Genomic DNA, 20,033 nt, shown 5'->3' on the forward strand with positions numbered 1-20,033 from the left:
GTATGTGGGCCGTGACCCTGCTGCAGCCCCTGCCACAGGAAACAAATTCACTCATCTGGCTGAGCTGAAGAGGTTCTTGGACACTGCGTTTAACCTTGAGGCTTTCAAGGGCAGGAGTTTTTGATGCTATTGTGTTAGATGTGGAAATTAGATTTTAAAATTAAATATAACATGTATCAGCACACAGTTTATTAAATAAGGTCATTTACATGTTGCCAAAGTATGTAAAATTGATAAATTGAGCACAAAACAGCAAACAGAAATTTGTTTAGCTCATTTATCCATAGCTTTGCACCAGAAATCCCTTATCTGTCTTAAGTAATCGGATTTTCATATTTTTTTATTTATTTGTCTTCCATAACTGTCACACTTGGCTTCATCCTGAGACATCAAACAGATGGCATGTAGACAAGTAACAATATTCTCTATGGCAGTGGCGATATTCTCTGTAGCTTCCACAAAATATGCTTCCTTTTTAGATTTTAGGGTTCTTGTGGCGTTTAGGACTTGTGGGAATCACAACATTTATAACATCAACATGTCTGTGACAACTTTTAAATGCTATACACACTGGGAAAGAAATAAAAGGAAGTTACAAAACAAACCACCAGTCTGATAAGCACAAGTATCTGATGCAATATCTTTCTGTGAGCAAACTGCATTTGTAGTGGATTTTAGCAACACTAAAACTTGTACATGCATCTGTAATGATCATTTTGTGGCTGCTTATACATAGTTAAACCTTTAATTGGCACTTAAACTGGACTAAACAGCTATAACTAGCAACTATAATCCAGCTAACTGGATTTTACTTGAATCTGTGCTGTATCATTCATATGACTTGCTATAGTGAATATAATGTAAATGTTTAAAAAGGGTAAACAATATTAGATTTGGTTGTAGTATATTATAGACACTAGGCATTGCTCATGGGGGAAAATGATCATAAATAAAATTCGCTGTGATAGATTGTGATAAATGATAGACGTTTCTCAGCAATAATACAATAAACTGTGTCACTGACAAACGATGGATGTTTCCTTTGTTATATCATTTTTCATATACCTGTGCACATACATAAGAGGTCTCTCCACAGTGTGCTGCCTTCCTATACAGCAAGACAACATTAGTGGACTTATGCATGCCAGAAAACACTGTCTAGTTAGTATGCTCACTAGATTTTAAGACCTTGGTTATGTTTAGAATAGCACAATGTACCTTACAACTCTTGCAGTTGCTGCATTATGTAGTAAATACTGTGCGCAATATGCTAATTTCCTGACTTTGCTGAAATTTAGCAGTGTATAACAGCACACTTATTTACTGGACTACTGTATCCCACAATGTAGTGCACTTTACTTGACCTTCCATTTCCAGTGTGTTGAATAAACTGGAAGTAATACAGTATCTGCTTTCTTGACTCATCTGAAAAATTTTAAGACATTTTACACAAAATTAAAAATGTTCAACATTTTTGTTTCCATGTTAGCTAGACTCTCCTGAATTCAGCATGTATTGTGATTAAACAACAACAACAAAAATAGTGAGTTTGTGTGACTATGTAGCGAACTATGTTTGTTTACCATTTATAATGGAATAACTTCCACCCGGTTCACTTAAATTTAAAGAATAGTGTAGCTACTTTTGTTCCACTCATTGTCCCTTTTCCCCCCAAATAAAACAGTAGACGTTATACTGCGTAGTATTCTGTACGTTGTGTGCTAGTGTTCCATTGCGAACACGGTCATACACATAGCGTTCAGTACGCGTCCCTCACCGCGTCAATGGCCTCCTGGCACCGCGGATCAAGTCGTCCATCACCCCCTATGAGCAAAGAGAAGTTTGACAGGCACTTCATGAGCATCACATCTCTTATCATCCAGAAAGCAGAGGTTTCCAAATGTTGACGCAAATTACCAAACTCAAGGTCAGTAATGTTGCATGTGTAGACGCACTCTCCATTCACAATGAGCTCGACTATATTCCATTCATCTGTTTTCTCGAGGACACACTGGTGGCCGTCGTCTTTTAGGACCGCTAGAAGTGAGGGTCATTTTCACCAAATTACAATAGTGTTACGTGTATTGTTGCTACAAACGGGTAACTGGATAAAAATGTAACAAAATGACTGAAACTTTAGGACACATTTTTAAAGATTACCTTGTAAACCGTCCAGGCGAAATGTTCTGTGCTCGACAATACCACACGACTCATACGGACCATACTTGACTGTTACTACTGAATTAATAGGCATAATTATAAATCTATCTATCTATAAACCACCTCAGGGCTAAGTTAGGCTGTTGTCAAAACTGTGTTTGTGTATACTTCTCTCCATAGTAACCAGTGACCATAGTAACCTAGAACATGCAAACAGGTCACAGGAAGACAGATAAAAAAATCATTTTTTATTAAGCAATATTATAAAAGCTATACCTTTCTCAAAAGTGTAACTTATAATAGATATAAGTCCAATTTAGCTTCCATCGGAAATCTTCCAATTGTTATTGGAATGTTGTTTTAATGCAAAAGAATAATAAGGCGCCTCTTAATTTTTAGGTTTGTTTTTGGAGCTTGATGTGCCATTCTCAAAATGTGTTTGTCTCAACACAATAAAAGTTGTAGATTGCTGTGAATAAAAGCACTTGCTATATGATATGTTAATGTATTTGGCCTAAATCATTGAAGTGGGCATGAATTCATGTGATGTGAAATGTAGAATATTTTTTTATGCTGTGGTGTGGTAACAAAAAGGCCTGTGCCAGAATACAGATATTTCATAGTTGGTGGTAAATACTCAGCAAACACATCACTGGTTTTGATTAGTATTTTTTATGGCATCATTAGGATACAGTGATATTGATAAATAGACCATTTATCTTTTGAAAACTCTTTTTGAAAAAATAAATATCCCAGAGTTAAATAACATCACAGTTTAAGCACTCCACCACTTGACATACATTCTGTTACATCCTCATTTTTACATGTATTTTCTGATTTGCCCATTCTCAAATATTCATGCTTAACATGATGTCATGATAATCAACAAACACATTCTATTACTAATACTTGGGCTAAGGCTATAATTTCTCTCTCTATATAGTATACATATTTTCTCTCTTTTTATACTCTAGTAACATGATAAAGTGCGTTATTAGACTATTTCAGCTAAGCTACAGTACATATTTGATCTAGTTATAAAGTGCTAAAATTAATTTCTCAAGGCGTCACTGTTTTAGTTTTTTGATCTACTTCACAATTACTATCACGACTGAATCGACATGTAGGATATACAAATAAAATAAAAATAAAAACCACAGTGTTCACAATATAAAAACATATTCTCACTCAGTCTTTAGACAGACATCAAGTATTGTTCATTTTTCTTTAGATATACTGTATAGACCTCGTGTGCAACACGTGTCAATGTCATTTTCAGACGTAATATAAGCACATTTTCACAAACACAACAATGATTGTACTTTTAAAAAAAGCTTATCAATTTGCCACTGTAATTAAACTATTCTTCTTGGCTTCATAGGTTTCTGCTATTGCATTAGACATCAAAAATTCCTGTTACTATTATTGCATTGGAAATCAAGACAACCCCACAGAATGCAAACACATAACAATGGCTCATATTCTTTAAACATTTATGCACACTGACTTGTTTTTAGGACCTTAGACTGTGCATTTTAGAATATGACCAAGTGAGAATTCAATTTATAGAACACATAAAACACAGCACACTTTAAAGCTATAATACCATAGAGTATAAATTATAATGCCTGGTCCTGACATTTTGTTTGTATACTGCAGACTTAAAATAGACTTTGCTATATATACAGATACCTTTTTAAAAAAACATTAAATAAATTTTAAAATGCAAGAGATGAGACAAAGTTAAATAGCAGCTTCTGGTCAAGTTCCAAAGGGTTGTCATTCAGAGTACTGTATTTTGACAGGTATCTATAACCATAAGTTATGGTAACTCTGACATGACCATAAAAAAACTGGTGTAGATTGTAAACAGCTATAGGTTATCATATTATAATTTACATATGCATACTAAGCAAGTGGATATAGTACTGTTTTTCAAAGGCAGCATAATTGAGAATGTCATTTTTTAGGACAATTTTCTATTTAGTTTCCAGCGACAAGCATCAAGGCGCCCTCATAATAATTTTTCAATGTTGTTGAAAAAAACAGTTGAAACATTCTTAAAAATATCTTCTTTTGTGTTCCACGGATGAAAGTGAGTCATACAGATTTGGAACGACATAAGTAAATGATTACTGAATTTTTATTTTTGAGTAAACTATCCTTTTAATGCTGCCTTTGACAGTGTCAACTATAATATACTCTTAGACAGACTGAAAAGCTGGGTAGGATCCTCAGCTAGTTCAGGTCATATTAAGAAGACATAATTTACTATATATCTGCTGAGTTTCATCTACTCCTGTTTAATTTGTATATGCTCTCATAGGCCAAATAATGCAAAATAACTAAATAGATCTACTTTTTTCAAGCAACTACAGCTCCATAGAAGATCTATATCACTGCTGTTGGTAATAAAATTGGCCTTGTTTTTGAGACTATTATTTTCTCCCAAAATGTCCATCTTTGTACAGTCACAGTGGTTTCTGCGTCTTCCATACGATTCAAATGATGTAGCTTCTTGCTATGACTTGCTTCCATTCTTCATTACCTTAGTAGTTCCGTCCACCCTTTCTGTGGAGTCAGTTGGTTTAGCTTCAGTGTTGCATTTCATGCATAGATCTTGCATTTCCTTTAGGCACCCCTCAAGAGTCTTCACAAAGAAATCTGAGCTTGTCTCGGCACTGTCAAGGAAGCTTGATACGCAGAAGATGATGTGGTCCTTCTGAGGATTGTAGCAGGCTCCGTAGCCATTAGGGACAACAGGACCATAGCAGCAGAACATCTCTTCAGTGGTAGGAACCTATGCAAAGACAAGCGTTTTTGAACAAACAGATTGGTGATCAAGTTCTGACATTTTTTCTAAATATTATATTAAAATAAAGATGTACTGTATGCACACTATGAATCACAAATCCATTTAGGTCTATCTCTCATGATTTCAGTTAGGGTTTAAAGTGAACCTGGCTTGTAGAGAGAATAAAGTGGATGCTGGTGGCATAGGTTGTATCAGAAAACAGCTCTGGCTTGTCTAGTTTCAGCTCCTTGGCAATCTCTCGCAGTCCCAGCAAGTGATTGTCTATTGCCATCCCAGTGATTGCCTGTTTCCAAAGAGTGGACAAGCAATATTTTATTGTAGAGTGGACAGTATGACAATCACAGTCAAACATGATTGTAACTGGCAGATTGTGTAATTGTAGTTCAAATTCAGTTGTCCGTTTCACTTACTAGAATTGTGTAATTGGTTTGGGCTTTAATTGCAGTCCAAAGCAGCTCCATTTTCTCAGCATCCTAAATAAAAAAAGACAGAGGTTATTACTAAGTTACTCCTGTGTTGACAATACGCATAGCATTGACTACGGATGAGCTGACAGTGCAAAATGCAGGGGAGTTTGAATAGAATGTAATGAAAACAGACTAAACTACATACAGTGATTTTGGAGTTATTTGCCATAGCTTTCACAAACGCTAAGGCCTCAGGTGTGGAGGAGCGAATGTTGTCAACTCGTCCTTCCTGAAAGCGGCGTATTGATGCACTTTCATAGGTGGGCACTAGACGTCCATGATATCTGAGTGCAAAAGAAAAAAAGGGTCAGACATGAGTCTTCACTCTGTAGTACTAATACTACTTAAATTAAAGAGAAGACTGACCTGTAAAATGTAAATTGGAGGGCAACTTGAATATAAGCATCAGGGCTCATTTTCTGTTTCTTGATGAACTCTTTGCCATAACCAGTGAATTTGTTGACATTCATGTCCAGATTTTTCACAAGTCTGTGGGAATTAACAGTTAGTACACTATATAGTTTGGGGTCAGTAATTCTCTTATGCTCACTGGGGCTGCATTTATTTAATCAAAAAAACAGTAATATTGTGAAATTTTATTACATTTTATTAGAACTGTTTCTGTTCTGATAGATTTTAAAATGTAAGTTATTTCTCTGATGACAAAGCTGAATTTTCAGCATCATTACTTCAGTCGTCAGTGTCACATGATCCTTTAGAAATCATTCTAATATGCTAATTTGCTGCTCAAGAAATGTTTCTCATTATTATTAATGAAAACAGTTGGAAACTGGGATGCATTTCAGGATTCTTTTATTTACAGCATTTGCGATAGAAATCTTCTGTATAACATTTATAAACATCTTTCACTTTTATTCTTGTCTGTCACTTTTGGACAATTTAACGCATCCTGAATAAAAGTGTATATATATATATATATATATACATTTTTCAAAATAAACTTAAATCTTATTGACCCCAAACCTTTTAACAGTAGTGCATGTAAGAAACCAAAAGATACTAAAACATTTCTTGTATTTTACACTACTTATTCAAATTTTATTATATTATATAAGATGTCTTCTAAGAAATGTTTTAATAGGATAATTAATAGGACATTCTATCAGAATGGTATCTGTTGGACTGTACAGAACTTGCTACCCTGTTTTATCAGCTGATTTGTTGACATACCTCTGTAATTTGTCTGCTGAGGCCATGAGGAACGTTTGGATATCTGGCGAGCATTTCCAGCGCAGTCGTCTGGGGGCAGGAAGCTCACTCATGCTGGCTGCCCTCACAAGCTTAGAAGGGCTTCCTCTCCTGTGAGAGAAAAAATCTCATTGCGTCTTCACTAGCTTAGTTGCTATTCTCATGCTTTGGGTATATATCTCAAGTCATCTCATTAGAGTTTTCCATTTCAGCCTCTTTGGCAAATACATAAATGTAACTGTGATGTGCTAGTGAGAATAAGCATGCAGAAAGATATTACAGATTCCTTCAGAAGTGAATGTATTATTTGAATTTGCCAGGCCAACAGTGCATTATGGGTAATCAAGAGTTACTTTGAAATTCATTTCTATGAATGAAATAATAATTTGGCTTACATGTATCTCAGTAGATATTCTGTACATTGCACAAGCACTATTCCTTCAAAAGGTGAGTGTTCACATACAACACCACAGCATCCATCTGCACCTATTACAAACTGAAATAATTACAGTAGTTTCATTTTAGAATTCATTTTCCTGGTCATATGATCAATGCAATTTGAATCCATCCTTTTTAGTTTTTTTCTACCTGCATGGGCTTGTCATACCAGCGATTGCCCCCATTTTTGTCCGTCCCCCCTCCGTGGAGCATCAGTAAAGCTCGGTTGGTATCTGTCAGTTCAGTGCCAGACGGCTCGTCCAAACACACCAGACACAGACAGCGCTCAATCATGTCCAGAGAGTCCCTGTTGGTAGAATCTGCACCCGATTGAGAAGTATTACATTTTATGTGTGTGAATTCCATTAACCTGTGCAGAACTTTTTGTGTCATCAGGGGAATTTATAGTTGTGAGAGAGTTGCTTTTCCAGATAAATCCAAGTTGTTTTGTTTCTTAATCTTTTGGTGTCAAATTGCAGGTCTAGTAGCAGATACAGCTTGTATAGTTGAGGATAAATGATGTCTGACCTTTGATCAGCACACTGCGAGCCTCGGCCCACTGTGTTCTGCCATCTGATGTGAGCAGACCGATCGAAGGCAGACGCTCCTCTTCAATGTCTGCCATCTTTCTGATTCGCTCCAGCTGAGTGTAAAGGTCTTTTTCATTCAGCCGACGAAAGTTTATCACCACGTCAAGAACAAAAAACTGCAAACACATACAACATGGTATGGCAGAAAGCACATCAAGTCTTTGTCTTTACTGCTTGCTTATGACTTTTTGAGACTAATTTTAAAATAAATATTAAGAACAAGCAAAACAAATTAAAAACATCAGATATAGTTCACTACTAGGTGAAGTAATACCTACCTGATTCTTACAAGCCACTATTATATGTTCAGGCTCGGGCATAACTGTGCTCTTCTGAGCCACTAAAGTGTCAATTTTTGGCCCTGGCAGACGGTAGGAGGTGAAGACCTTGTTGTACTGATCCATACACAGGGGCGTCCCGGCCAGCTGCCCACGAGCATAGTCTACAGGGAGGGCACGTCTGCAACGAGCAGCATACAGCCATGTTTAGAAAGCTATGCAATTAATTATGAAGGAAGCTTGTTTTGTTGAAAACAAGGAGTATAACCTACCCATCTATAAGAGATTTATACTCTAATACACCAGAAATGAGATGGGCAGCAAATCTGTAGAGGAAAAAACTATGCATATTAGTATACACATTTTTTTCTGTTTTTGAAACAAGTCTTTTATGCTTACCAAGGCCGTGTTTATTTGATCAGAAATATAATAAAACAGTAATATTGTGAAAATATTGTAATTTGTAATTTAATGGTTGTAAAGTTGTAATGTATTCCTTTGATGCAAAGCTGGATTTTCAGCATCATTACCCCAGTCTTCAGTGTCACATGATCCTTCAAATCATTCTAATATTCTGATTTGGCACTCGAGCAAAATTTATTATTATTATCAGTGTTGAAAACAGGTGTGCTGTTTAATATATTTGTGGAAACTGTGAGACATTTTTTTCAGGAATCTACAGTATGTCAAATAGAAAGTACAAAAAACAGAAATCTTTTGTAGTGTTCATTTTCATTAAAGAAAGCACATTCACAGTAAGCAAAGCAATTCCATTGTTTTAATTAATTGTTAGAATAACACTTGAGGTCTATTTACAAAGTTATTGGATTCATTTTATATTCACCAAAAGAGGCTAATGCAAGACTCATACTTAACATTATTACATCCTTTAATACAACATTTTGAAATCTTTTTTGAGAAACATAACCTATTCTATGTTAAGTCTAAAATAGAAATGTCCATCGTAGGATGTATTGTTTCCATTTTAGCACTGAAATCAACATCAATTTATGATGGGAGGGAGACTTTGTGTGCACGTGTACTAATCTGTAGATTAAACTCTCCAAAATGAGAAATCAAGTTTTAATTAATGTGCCCCTTCAATTACGTTGCCATATGGAGCTTGTTAGACGAAATCATGCAGTGTACAGATCTGACAGCTTTTCACAATCCTAATGCATATACGGTATCCTTAACTTATGTAGACATCTGCATTTCCATTTAAACAAATTTATATCAATGAAGACATGCAGCGGTAACAGTCATCTCAGTTTAGCCTATAAGAGTAAAAACTGTCCCTGCTGTATCCCCAGAGTCCCGTACCTGAGGGTGTCACTTTGACTCCTGAAGTTCTGCTTGGGAAAGACCATCACAGGACTGGAGTTGACAGGTAGTGCTAATCTGTTGCTCAAATACATTTCTTCAAGCCAGTAGTCATACACCTGGGACAATGTTCAAAAAGAGACAAAATAACTTTTAAAACATATTTAACAGACAATGTATTTGCACATTAAAAGCAAAGTTGCTTACAGAAAAGTCTTTAATGCAGTCCTTACCCAATTGGCCTTATTTTCGTTTCTCTCCAGTAACTTTTTCTGAAGAAATTCTCCCATCCCGCCAGGTGCTCCAAATTTCTCTACAGTCGCCTTTGTCTTTTTGAACTGCTCCTCTGGTATTAGGTGACTCATGCACTTCAGGTACATGTCCAGTGTTTGCTGCAAGGGTGGCACTGGGAGCTTCGGGAGGCCCTAAATAGAGATCATGACCAGATATATTAACTTATATTTCAGCGTCAAGGACAGCTTTTACATTTGTTTCCTTGATCTTATAGTTAATGTGTCTCTTGTCTAATTAGACTTGATAGAGTCTTAGTAAATCTTTCATCCTCCAAATGATCCCAGACAAGTATTGTATTTAAATAATTTTGCCCTGTGTTTGACCTGGCTGGATAAAGATCATCTCTGTTATAATGGCATAAAGCTACATCATTTATGTTTTGAATGCAGTACTGTAGTTAACAATGTTGTTTGTAATCATTGTTTGAAGATAATGTTTGAAATGTGAGATTGTTTAGTTAAGCCACATAATTCCTACATTTTGCACGCAATTATATAATAGTACTTTGCTTACACTTGGATCTCCCACATCTCTTGCTTGTTCCCTTTTCAAAACCGGCATCCTCAAAGTAGTAGAGGTTCAGTCAAGAAAGATGAAAATCCACTGATAATTTTACCAGTTCCCTCTGGAACAGACATACAGGTATGAGAGAAAGCTTGCATTGCAAATGGTTTTCAACATAAAACTTAGACAAAGCTAAGACCAAACCTATAATTATTCCAAATTAATTAGAGGTCTTTTATTGAAGACATCTCATTCATATGTTTTCTCTTGAATTTAAATTAAGTTGAAAGTCTATTTTAGCTTTTAGTTAGTCCTTATTTAAGAAGGCGGCTGTAAAAAAAAAAAAAAAAAATGTCAACTTAAGAAATACTCACCAAAATGCCATACTCTTTGTGGAGTCCTCCGATGTCTCTAAGGATTTATCCAGATTCATAGTCCCGTAGTGTTTTTATTAAGAGGAAAGTGCCGTTAATGTTGTGCGTTAACTTGTTTCAGGCGGCATACTTGCGTCCCATTCACTGCAAGTCAGGAGCTTCTTAGGATGCTCCTTAGGAAAGATGCTGAAGGATGCTGAAGGAGCGGTACCTTTCTCAGACTCCACCCACTAAACTCCATTCGCTCGATGCCGCATCTGCCAGCCCACCTCATACTTTAAATCGAGTCCTTGAACGAAATTTATGAGCACCCTTCCAAATCTCGGAGAAGAAAAAATGTCCGTACACGAACGCGCTCGATAATTTAATTAAAACGAACATTGGAGAGGTTTATTTAGACCCTCTTGCACCATACGCATTTGTTTTTCTTCTTTTAAATAAATAGCTTCGATTTATGAAAAGCCTCGTGTACATTTTTCCCCAGAAACGTCTATTTTGGTTAATCGCTTTATATTTATGAAACCTGTTTTGGAGGGGAAAGAAAAGTTGTTGCTTTTTTGCACACTTCACTATATATCGCCTACTATATATTTGCTCCCCACCACAGCGGACACTGTTGCACTAGAATTTCATCCCCCGTGTGTTTTATGCATATTTATAAATATGCATGTCGTGATTATATGTGTAACAATGTCCTGTTTATGCGTGTTATTTCTTTTTATGATTAATTGCGTTTCTTTTTCGTTTTGTTGGCTCTTTGACGCACTAAAACTAAATAAGCGCACAAGTTTTGCATACCGCGGTATTGCATTACGTTGAACATTAATTTCTATTTTATAAATATCAATAATAACTCATTGCCTTTTTAAGAAAAATGACATTCAGAACGAAAGTAATTAAAATTTCAATGTTTATATATATATATATATATGAATGTATCTGTTTAAAGCGTGTAGATAGATGTATGTTGTATAAGTCACAGAGACAGCGCACAACACGGCGTTTCACATATTTTCTTTTAATTATGTACATTTGATATGCACATATGTACACCATTATATTCCATAATATACAGTAATGCATTCCAGAAATACACCCTAAACATTTAATACTTGAAACAGACACTGAAAAGGCAGGATTCACACCAGTTCCATCATTTTTTTTTCTTTGAAGGTGTCAGGTGACATTTTGCATATTATTTGTAACAGCACAAAATCGGCGGATTAACTTCAACGAAGGCCCATTTAATACGTACACACGCATCTTCATATTTAATATGTTTGCACCTTATTTATATCCCTGAATACAATTTAATACAGCGGAATTCTATACAGTGAAATTATTTTTTCTTACACTTCTTTCTATTGGAGAAAAAAAAATATTGAGCTAATCATTTCATAGATTAAATAGATTAAATCATTGTAAGATTGTATGCCGTTCACCAACAGTTTTCCTTGGGACAATGAGTAACATGTAAATGAGTGAATGAAAAACATTTATATTCAGCAGAGGTTTCAACAGGATTGTAACAGATGAACTAGGACGGACGACTCAGATTATATGTATTCTGGCTCAGACATCTCTTCTTCAGAGAATGCTTTTGATTGTCCAGCAAATGTCCCGTTCTCGTCGATGGGCACGCAGTTACCGGATGAACTGTAGCCGTGCTTCTTTCTTTGGCGTTCCTCCATTCTGATGGTGTCGTACAGACCTGTGGCTCCCTCCTCCAGTAACATGTTTCTCTCAGAGTGAGATGGTTTCATGAAGCACACGTTGCGCAGGAAAAGCAGGGCTGGCGCGTAAAGTACGTTCGCCAAACCCATGCCCAGATTAAGCTGCGCAAAACCAAGATTGTGCACTATGTTACCGGCCACGATGGGACCCAGCGCGTAGGCAACACAGTAGGATATGTCTGCAATAGCGTATACACTACCGTACACAGACACGTGACGGACGTCTACGAGAAAAGCGAGAGTGGGTAATAAAGCTGTGTCTACCAGTGCAATACCGAAACAAATGCCACACAGGGGGATTATCAGCTGCTCAAAGTTTTTGCAAGCCGGCACAATGCAAGAGCTGGCACCAATGATGACCATGCCAAGCGCCCCATAAAACCACTGCAAGTGTGGATACTGTGCTGCCAGCTTGACAGTGATATAAACACCTAATATGTGAGGGAAAAAGGCCGGGAGCCAGGTGAGCCCAATCTCCCACTGGGATGAATCCATGGTCTCCTCCATCCAGTTGGCGATGGTGGGCTCCAGGAAGGCAAGGGGGATGTTACATGTGGTCAAAGCTCCTGCCACAACTGCTATGTAGGGGTCAATCATTAGTTTGTAAATTGGGGTGCCAACCGGCATATTCTCTCTAGTCCTACTGGAAAAGGGCTTGAGGACAGTCAAGCATAGTATACCATCTGCCAAACATATACAGGCGAGCACAAGGAACGGCACGCGTTTGCCCGCGAACTCGTACAGTACCCCTCCGAACGGGGGCGCCGCCAGGCTTCCGAACGAGATGAACGCGAGGGCAATGCCCAGCGCGCGGCTTCTCTCACCCTCCTCCGTGAACTTGTCTGCGATCATGGCAATCCCAGAAGTGTCTGCGAACGCCGAGCCGAGCCCTTGCAGACTGCGCGCGACGAACAGAGTCGCGTAGTTCTCGGCGAAGGTAAAAATGCATGTCGAGACGAACATGATACTGAGTCCAATTAAAAGTGGGATGTCATAGCCGACTCGGTCTATGAAAGTTCCGGTCAAAGGATTGACAATGAGCTGCAAAATGGCTTTTGAGGCGAAAAGCACGCCGATCTGCACGTCAAAGTTCTCGTTTTGCGTGCTGTTGTTTGAAGAATTACCCGTTACATGATGCGCCTGCTCTGATTCGCTCTCTAAGCGCGCTAAATAATCGGGCACAATTGGCACGATGACCATGTAAAGCATATTGTCTAGAAGAAGTGCCACACATACAATGACTAGAATAATCCTTCTTTGTCTCTCGGGGTCCTGGATCGCAGTTCCTAACTGTTTAGTTCTTTCCCCCATCTCTGATAGTTTAACGGCGGCGGTTTGCGCCAAGCCACCCGATTCCTCCGTAGCCATGATCCACACTTTGGTCGGTTTAAGCAAAAGACTCTAACTCTCTTCTACGCTGTGCTTTTCTCCCACAGAAAGTCTGCGCACATTGGGTTGTCCAGCACTCCCTGAATAGTGAAGCCTCGGCGCGCGGACCAACTTTTCCTGCTTTACCTTGCAGTCCTTCGTTGCGCGTGCATTTCCTCTCTCGTGACTGCTGTCAGGCAGTGTTGTTTCATCGTATTCGGGTGAGGACGCCAAGTCAAAAACTCACAGTCAGGTCAAAAATTCGCCTTCTTGGTTTCCCCTTCTTCACGCTGTCATTGTAGCAGGACGCACGGAGCGCGAATGCGCATGAATAGATGAATTCACCTGTAGCGCGATGTCATCATTTCTCCTCAGCTGTCTTCTTATTGATGCCACCCAATGCAGATGCGCTTACATGTTGATTCCATTGGAATCGCTCCTCTTTTTTTTCTCCCAAGGATGTGACGCACTGTTTGCTACCCCCTCAAGTGGTTCCCCAACCAGCTGGGTCTTTTATGCTCATTTAACACGTCAAGCCCCTGCCCAGTAACGCCAGGCTGTGCTTTGCTTTATAACTTCCAAATATTGAGCGAGCTTCTGTAACTGCTTAGGACCACAAACCTTCACCAAGTCACCGAACTCGACAGATATGCTGACTGCGAGGAAGATGCCTTCCAGTGCTATTTTAGTAGTTCTGTAAGAACTCACTCACTCACTCACTGAGAAGTTATTGATCACCGTTATTTGTTTCTGAAAAAGACGCCTTGCGCTTTCGTTTGAATAAACACAGGCCTACTTTCGAAAGTTGTATGTCAATAAAGAGTACGCATTATTCTCCGACGGTTATTGCTTACATTTCAAAATATGTTTATAGGTTTCAGTTCGACGGGAAGAGATAAAGAAAAAAATTGAAAAGACAAAATTACGCACACAATGTGTCATCTACCCCCTACACCTACTGCGTAATTTAACTAAAGTGGAATAATTGCTATGTAATTATATCATGCAAGGTTAAAATGGGTTTAATTTGTCTGATCAAAGGTTTTTATGATGAGAAACTCAAAATTATAATTTCTGATATGTGTCTTTACATCTTTATAAGAGAAAAGGCATTTTATTAACAAAATAGCAGCACTTTTCCATTTGATAGATTTTATGTATTGTAGTCGGTTTATTGAATTTCAGCACCACTGCTGGTTGGACAGCTCCTCATCCATTAAAGCAAAGATTGATCAGCTGTAAACTGTGAAGATTTGTCCAGAAACATTCAAGGTGGTAGTGACAGGAATAAGCATTGTCATTTTTAAAGATTTGTTTTTCCTTGCAGTTGACTGACAACCAGGATGTATCGTTTGCTCTTGTTAACGTAGTAGGCTATATGATCAGTGATTTTAGTGATAGTGTAACGCCATCTGCTGTGCAATCCCGCCAGAGAACTAGGTTTGGCGTTATCTGCCTGGTGAAGAACAATAATTGGGGGTTAGGGACATCTAGTGGTTTGTTTGATATACTGCAGCGGGTCAAAACCTGTGCCAAATGGTGAATCTGGACATTCTGTCTTTCAGTTTTCTTAACTTAAAAACCTACTGAAATCGCTAGCAAAAAACCAAAAACCTGTTGTTAATTCTTGTTAGTGTTCTTGTTAATGATAATTCCAAAAATTAAGTACTTGTAATTAGATTGTTACATTTTTAAATACTTGTAATCAGACTATATTTACTTTTTTATTGATTACATGATTACATATTATTCACACAATAGCATTAGGCCTAAATGATTCAGAATTGATTGATTCTCTCTAATTCTTTATTTTCATCTTTTAAATTTTTCCACACTAAAGTAGCATATCACTTAGAAAGTTTTTCAGTTTTGTGGACATTCACACAAAGACCAGTCACTAGTCAAGTGGCTATAATTACACAGAAAACTGAGAGGCCACACAATATTCAACCACTGGATTTACAAAAATCCTTTTAATTTAATGCCAAGTATGGTAACCCATGCATTTAACCCATCCAAGTTCGTTCACACACACACACACACACACACACACACACACACACACACACACACACACACACACACATTTGTTTCACTATCCTTGTGGGGACATTCATAGGCATAATGTTTTTTATACTGTACAAACCGTATGTGCTATTGCACCAACCCTATACCTAAACCTACCTCTTACAGGAAACTTTCTGCATTTTTAGATTTTCAAAAAACTTAATTCTGTGTGATTTAGCTTGTTTGCCCGTGGGGACCTCAATTTAGGTCCCCACCGTGACACGAGTCCCCATGAGTCTGTGTGTATTCAGGTTTAAGTCCCCACCTGAATAGAAAAACAAGTACACACACACACACACAGACAGAGAGCAGTGAGTAGTGAACACACACACCGTGCCATTTTTGCTGCAGCGCCTGGGGAGCAGTTGAGTGGTAGGTGCATGCCTTGCTCAAGGCTCCTCAGTTGTGGGTATTGAGAGTGGAAGAGAGCCCTCACCTACATTTCCTGCCAGTACTGAGCATCAAACCCGGCAACCTTCGGATTACAACTCTGACTCCCTAACCATTAGGCCACAACTGCCCCCAATACTTCCCTTTGGAAGGCTTTTAACTTTCAAACACATTAAAATGTACACAGTCATGTTATTTTTATTTACATGTTATGTTGGGATTCTGAAATGTATTTTTCATATATTTACTTAAAATATTTTTTTATATATTTACTTAAATTTTTAAGGTAGTAACTTGTTTATTAAGTAACATATTTGCATATTCATGGTTCTCTGACTTTAGTTAATGGCCACATGACAGGTAAACAAAATATATGTTATGTTTGCTGTTATTTTAAAATGATTTATTTTAATTTGACATATTTATGATTTAATTAATTATTTTTCATTAAATTCACATCTAGTTAAAATGTCCTAGATAACATAAATTAACCATTTAAAACTGTTTTATGGAGTTTTTATTTACTGAATTTTTATTTTATGTATTTATTTATTTATTTATTTTTAAGAGAGCTGAATATGCTGTTAAACAACGGTGCAAACACTTGAATGCACTATAATTTTATCCCTCACAGCTTCATTTACATTCTGTCAAAAATTAAATAAGCTATCCTGATTAAGGTCTGTAGGCATACAAATCAACAATTAATTAAATTATGTTGTACTAACACATACCACAAGATGGCCCTAGTAGGTCGTACATACTCAGCCAGCTGTGTAGAATATTAACATATATATATATATATATATATCAAATATAGAATTTTAATAAAATATCCTATTAAAAACAATTTAACACAGTCTGCAAACACTCCTTCTAATGTACCTGATTTTTTTTAAAGCTATATAAATGTTGGATTTTATTCTATAGACAAAGTAGCATAATTCCACTATGATAAAATGTATTAAATTCATCATAAACAACAAAGAAAATGAATAATAATAATAAACCTTTGCATCACATGATGTTGTGCATTTATTCATGGCATGTAGTGCCCTACATAATATGCATTCAAATGGTCTGTTTCCCCCTGGGAGCTGTTGTTTTCATGTGCTCTTTCTGTCTTCCTCTCGCTCTCTTTTTAATCCCTCACTCTACAGCCTGTCTTTGCAGTCTATTCATTCACTGGAAATAATATGGTTTTAATTCCTTGCATTGGCTTGGCGTGAAGCACATACGTCATATCCCCAATCCCTCCTCCTCCTCTTCTTCACTGGATTCGGATCAAAGTTTTTGTGCTGTTCCAGCCTGAACCATTCTGATCTGATCTGAAATCATGGGAAACAAGTTCACCGTGTAATCTTCTGTGGTAAAAAAAAAAATAGTATTAATTCATGATGTCTGTGTTTAAGTTGAAGCAATCATAGTTAAATTCCCATTTTATTGGCATTGTAAGCTCTGTAATAAGCTGAAGGCTGTCTTTTATTTCAGTGTTTTGACACTTTTAGATATTTGCTCTGATTGTATTCTTCTGTTGACATATATTCAATATTCACTGAATCACTGAATCTGGAGAAACACATTTTTACAAGCTCGTAAAGTCATCTTCTTGAGTCTTGTTCAACATTTGTACTTATCTGGTGGCACGTTCTTAGCGAATTTCATTTGTGGTTGATCTTTTAATCTGTTTCTATACTGAAACAGAATCCGGTAGAAAGAAGTAAATTTTTCATACTGGCCACATTTGTGTTCGTACTCTGATTACTGTATGTTTGTTTTGCAGTTTACATGCACATACTGTATAACATGAGAATACAGTGTTTGGCATCAAACTGTGTGTTCTTGTCATGCCAAGTAACAAATCACAGACCTGCTGCACATGCGGACATGTGAAATTGAATTATGCAGCAAAAAAATGATTAAAAATGTTTAATCCATGTGCCTGAGTGAATCATAAACAAAAGGATTAAGCTAACCTTGTTGAGAAAATACAATTTCATTAATGGAGGCTGGCTCAGACAACAGCCTAGCTAGTCACTTGTAAAATTAACCCAAGCTAAGAAATCGTTACACATCATCAGCTCTCTATTTCTCTTTATAAACATGGACGGGCAGTTTCACATTTAAAAAGTCCTGTTACCAGATTGGGGATCTATTTTATGTGACACATAAGAATTTAGAGCAATTGAGACTCCTTTTTCTTTGAGGAATCTGTGGTGCCCATTGTCCACTTGTCATTGTAACATAGACTTTAAAAATATTTCATACAAAATACATTCTCTCAAAGACTCCAGAGTTGTTATTACAATGTAAATTCATTGTTTATGAAATAAATTCAACTCAGTTATACTTTTTTTTTGTCTCTGGCTGGGATCATTACATTGAATTGGCTCAAGTTATTACTTATATTAATATTTACATTTAGTCAGTTAGCAGACGCTTTTATCCAAAGCGACTTACAAATGAGGGCAATAGAATCAATCAAACCAGCAAAAGAGCAATATTATGTTAGTTCTGTGACTAGTCCCAGTTAGTCTAACGCAGTACACATAGTTTTGTTTTTGTTTTTTGTAATAATAAAAAAGAAAACAAGTAAACATAATAGAAAAAGAATAGAGAATTCTATTCAATTTTTATTTTTAAATAAACAAAAATAACACAAGCAGACCGAATAGAAATCGAATAGAGAGTGCTTATGTTACAGGGTCAAGTTTTTTTAATAGTAAATAAAAGAAACTAATAGTAATAGTAAATAACTAATAGTAAATAAAAGAAAACAAGTTGGTAGAATAGAAATAGAATAGAGAGTGCAAGTGTTAGTGGGTTAAGGTGTTTTATATATATTATAAAAGAAAACAAGTAGATGGGATAGAATAGAAATAGAATAGAGAGTGTTAGTTTTAGAGGATCATTTTTTATAAAAAATAAAACAAGTAGTTAGAATGGAAATAGAATAGAGAGTGAAATTGTTAGAGGGTCAAGTTTTTTAAATAATTAAAAAGAAAACAAGTAGATAGAATAGAAATAGAATAGAGAGTGCTAGTGTTAGAGGGTCAAGTGTAGATGGCCGTTTATTGAAGATGGCTAAAAACTCAGCTGCTCGAATCAAGTTGGGCATATAATTGAAATTATTGTGTATCTCTTTTTTTTCCCCCTCCATTCACATTTGTTTCTTCCTGCTGAGAATGAATGGACAGTGTTATTATTAACTAAAACTATTAAAAATTATTTTTGGTAATTGAAATAAAGCTAAAATAAAATAGAAATATTGGATGAAGAAAGACAAAAAAACCTAAAAAGAAACCTAGAAATGTTAAAATAAATATTAATAAATAAAATAAAATTAAAGCTACATATAAAAATTAAAACAATTAAATAATAAAAATGACAAAATCACTTAGAATTTCTAAATTGTAAATTCAAATGAAAACTGAAAATATAAACAAAAGCTAATTCAAAACATTAATAAATACTATAAAAATATATAGATAGTATTTAAATAATCCACTAACAGTGTTTATTTAGGTACTAATTCATTCTTGATATCCTGGTCTTTTTTTAAGGTCAGAACAAATTGTTACAAAAGTCATGTAGGCAATATGCATTCCACAATATTTCATTCCACAATATAGTTATTATGACTTTAGCGCTTTAAATGACTGAGAACACAGCGCTCTCTAAAGAGCAATGACGCACACATCAGTAATCCAGATTACACTATGTCCATAATCCTTTAAAATACAATTTCTTTAAAAAAACACCAAAAATGCTTTTTGACTGTTTTGTCTAATTGTTCAAACATTTATTTAATTTTTATGAATACACAGTAGCACAAATTCCCAATATCCCAATATGTGTGGCGCTAAATGGAGCTCGCTTTCATAATTTTTCCACTGGTGTTGTGTTGAATTTCACTCGTTGTGAAAACGCTGCCAGCATGAACTGCCAGTTCTGTTGTTATGACAGACTGCTTCCCATTTACATTTGCGTAATGATTGCATAATCTGCTTCAAATCTTGTTTA

General features: G+C 36.4%; 4 protein-coding genes and 1 long non-coding RNA gene across 9 annotated transcripts in view; 2 read left to right on the forward strand and 3 right to left on the reverse strand.

Annotated features, from left to right (window-relative positions):
- ogdhl (oxoglutarate dehydrogenase L) overlaps positions 1–1,300 on the forward strand; it is a 36,140-nt gene extending 34,840 nt beyond the window's left edge. Inside the window, exon 21 of one of the 3 annotated variants that reach the window (XM_058796021.1) lies at positions 1–1,300. In XM_058796021.1, coding sequence (XP_058652004.1) covers positions 1–124 — 124 coding nt within the window. In that variant the 3' untranslated portion in view covers positions 125–1,300. The other 2 variants (XM_058796019.1, XM_058796020.1) reach the window with 2 other exon arrangements.
- On the reverse strand, positions 1,290–2,317 carry c13h10orf53 (chromosome 13 C10orf53 homolog). Of its 3 annotated transcripts, XM_058796028.1 has the most exons (4): positions 2,161–2,317; positions 1,918–2,037; positions 1,778–1,824; positions 1,290–1,425 (listed from the first exon to the last, which is right to left on the reverse strand). In XM_058796028.1, exons 1-4 carry the CDS (start codon positions 2,252–2,254, stop codon positions 1,321–1,323), a joined length of 366 nt encoding a protein of 121 aa, XP_058652011.1. In that variant the 5' UTR covers positions 2,255–2,317; the 3' UTR covers positions 1,290–1,320. The 3 variants fall into 3 exon arrangements, with proteins under 3 accessions (XP_058652011.1, XP_058652010.1, XP_058652012.1); XM_058796027.1 differs by having other exon boundaries at positions 1,778–2,037; XM_058796029.1 differs by lacking the exon at positions 1,290–1,425 and having other exon boundaries at positions 1,477–1,824.
- LOC131552336 (uncharacterized) overlaps positions 1,810–20,033 on the forward strand; it is a 20,183-nt gene continuing 1,959 nt past the window's right edge. The window contains exons 1-3 of the long non-coding RNA XR_009273944.1: positions 1,810–1,927; positions 4,796–4,952; positions 9,271–9,347. This is a non-coding gene — a long non-coding RNA (uncharacterized LOC131552336). The remainder of the gene's footprint in view (positions 1,928–4,795; positions 4,953–9,270; positions 9,348–20,033) is intronic.
- chata (choline O-acetyltransferase a) lies at positions 2,823–10,678 on the reverse strand. The gene is made up of 15 exons (XM_058796022.1): positions 10,453–10,678; positions 10,088–10,199; positions 9,514–9,705; positions 9,281–9,399; positions 8,230–8,283; positions 7,958–8,138; positions 7,618–7,795; positions 7,240–7,409; positions 7,047–7,147; positions 6,634–6,762; positions 5,809–5,931; positions 5,588–5,726; positions 5,386–5,448; positions 5,121–5,258; positions 2,823–4,960 (listed from the first exon to the last, which is right to left on the reverse strand). The coding sequence occupies exons 2-15, from the start codon at positions 10,133–10,135 to the stop codon at positions 4,682–4,684; spliced, it is 1,914 nt and encodes a 637-aa protein (XP_058652005.1). The 5' UTR covers positions 10,136–10,199; positions 10,453–10,678; the 3' UTR covers positions 2,823–4,681.
- slc18a3a (solute carrier family 18 member 3a) lies at positions 11,464–14,005 on the reverse strand. Its single transcript, XM_058796023.1, has one exon. The coding sequence runs from the start codon at positions 13,551–13,553 to the stop codon at positions 12,009–12,011; it is 1,545 nt and encodes a 514-aa protein (XP_058652006.1). The 5' UTR covers positions 13,554–14,005; the 3' UTR covers positions 11,464–12,008.

The sequence above is a fragment of the Onychostoma macrolepis genome, chromosome 13 (assembly GCF_012432095.1).
Source record: "Onychostoma macrolepis isolate SWU-2019 chromosome 13, ASM1243209v1, whole genome shotgun sequence".
Lineage (NCBI taxonomy): Eukaryota > Metazoa > Chordata > Actinopteri > Cypriniformes > Cyprinidae > Onychostoma > Onychostoma macrolepis.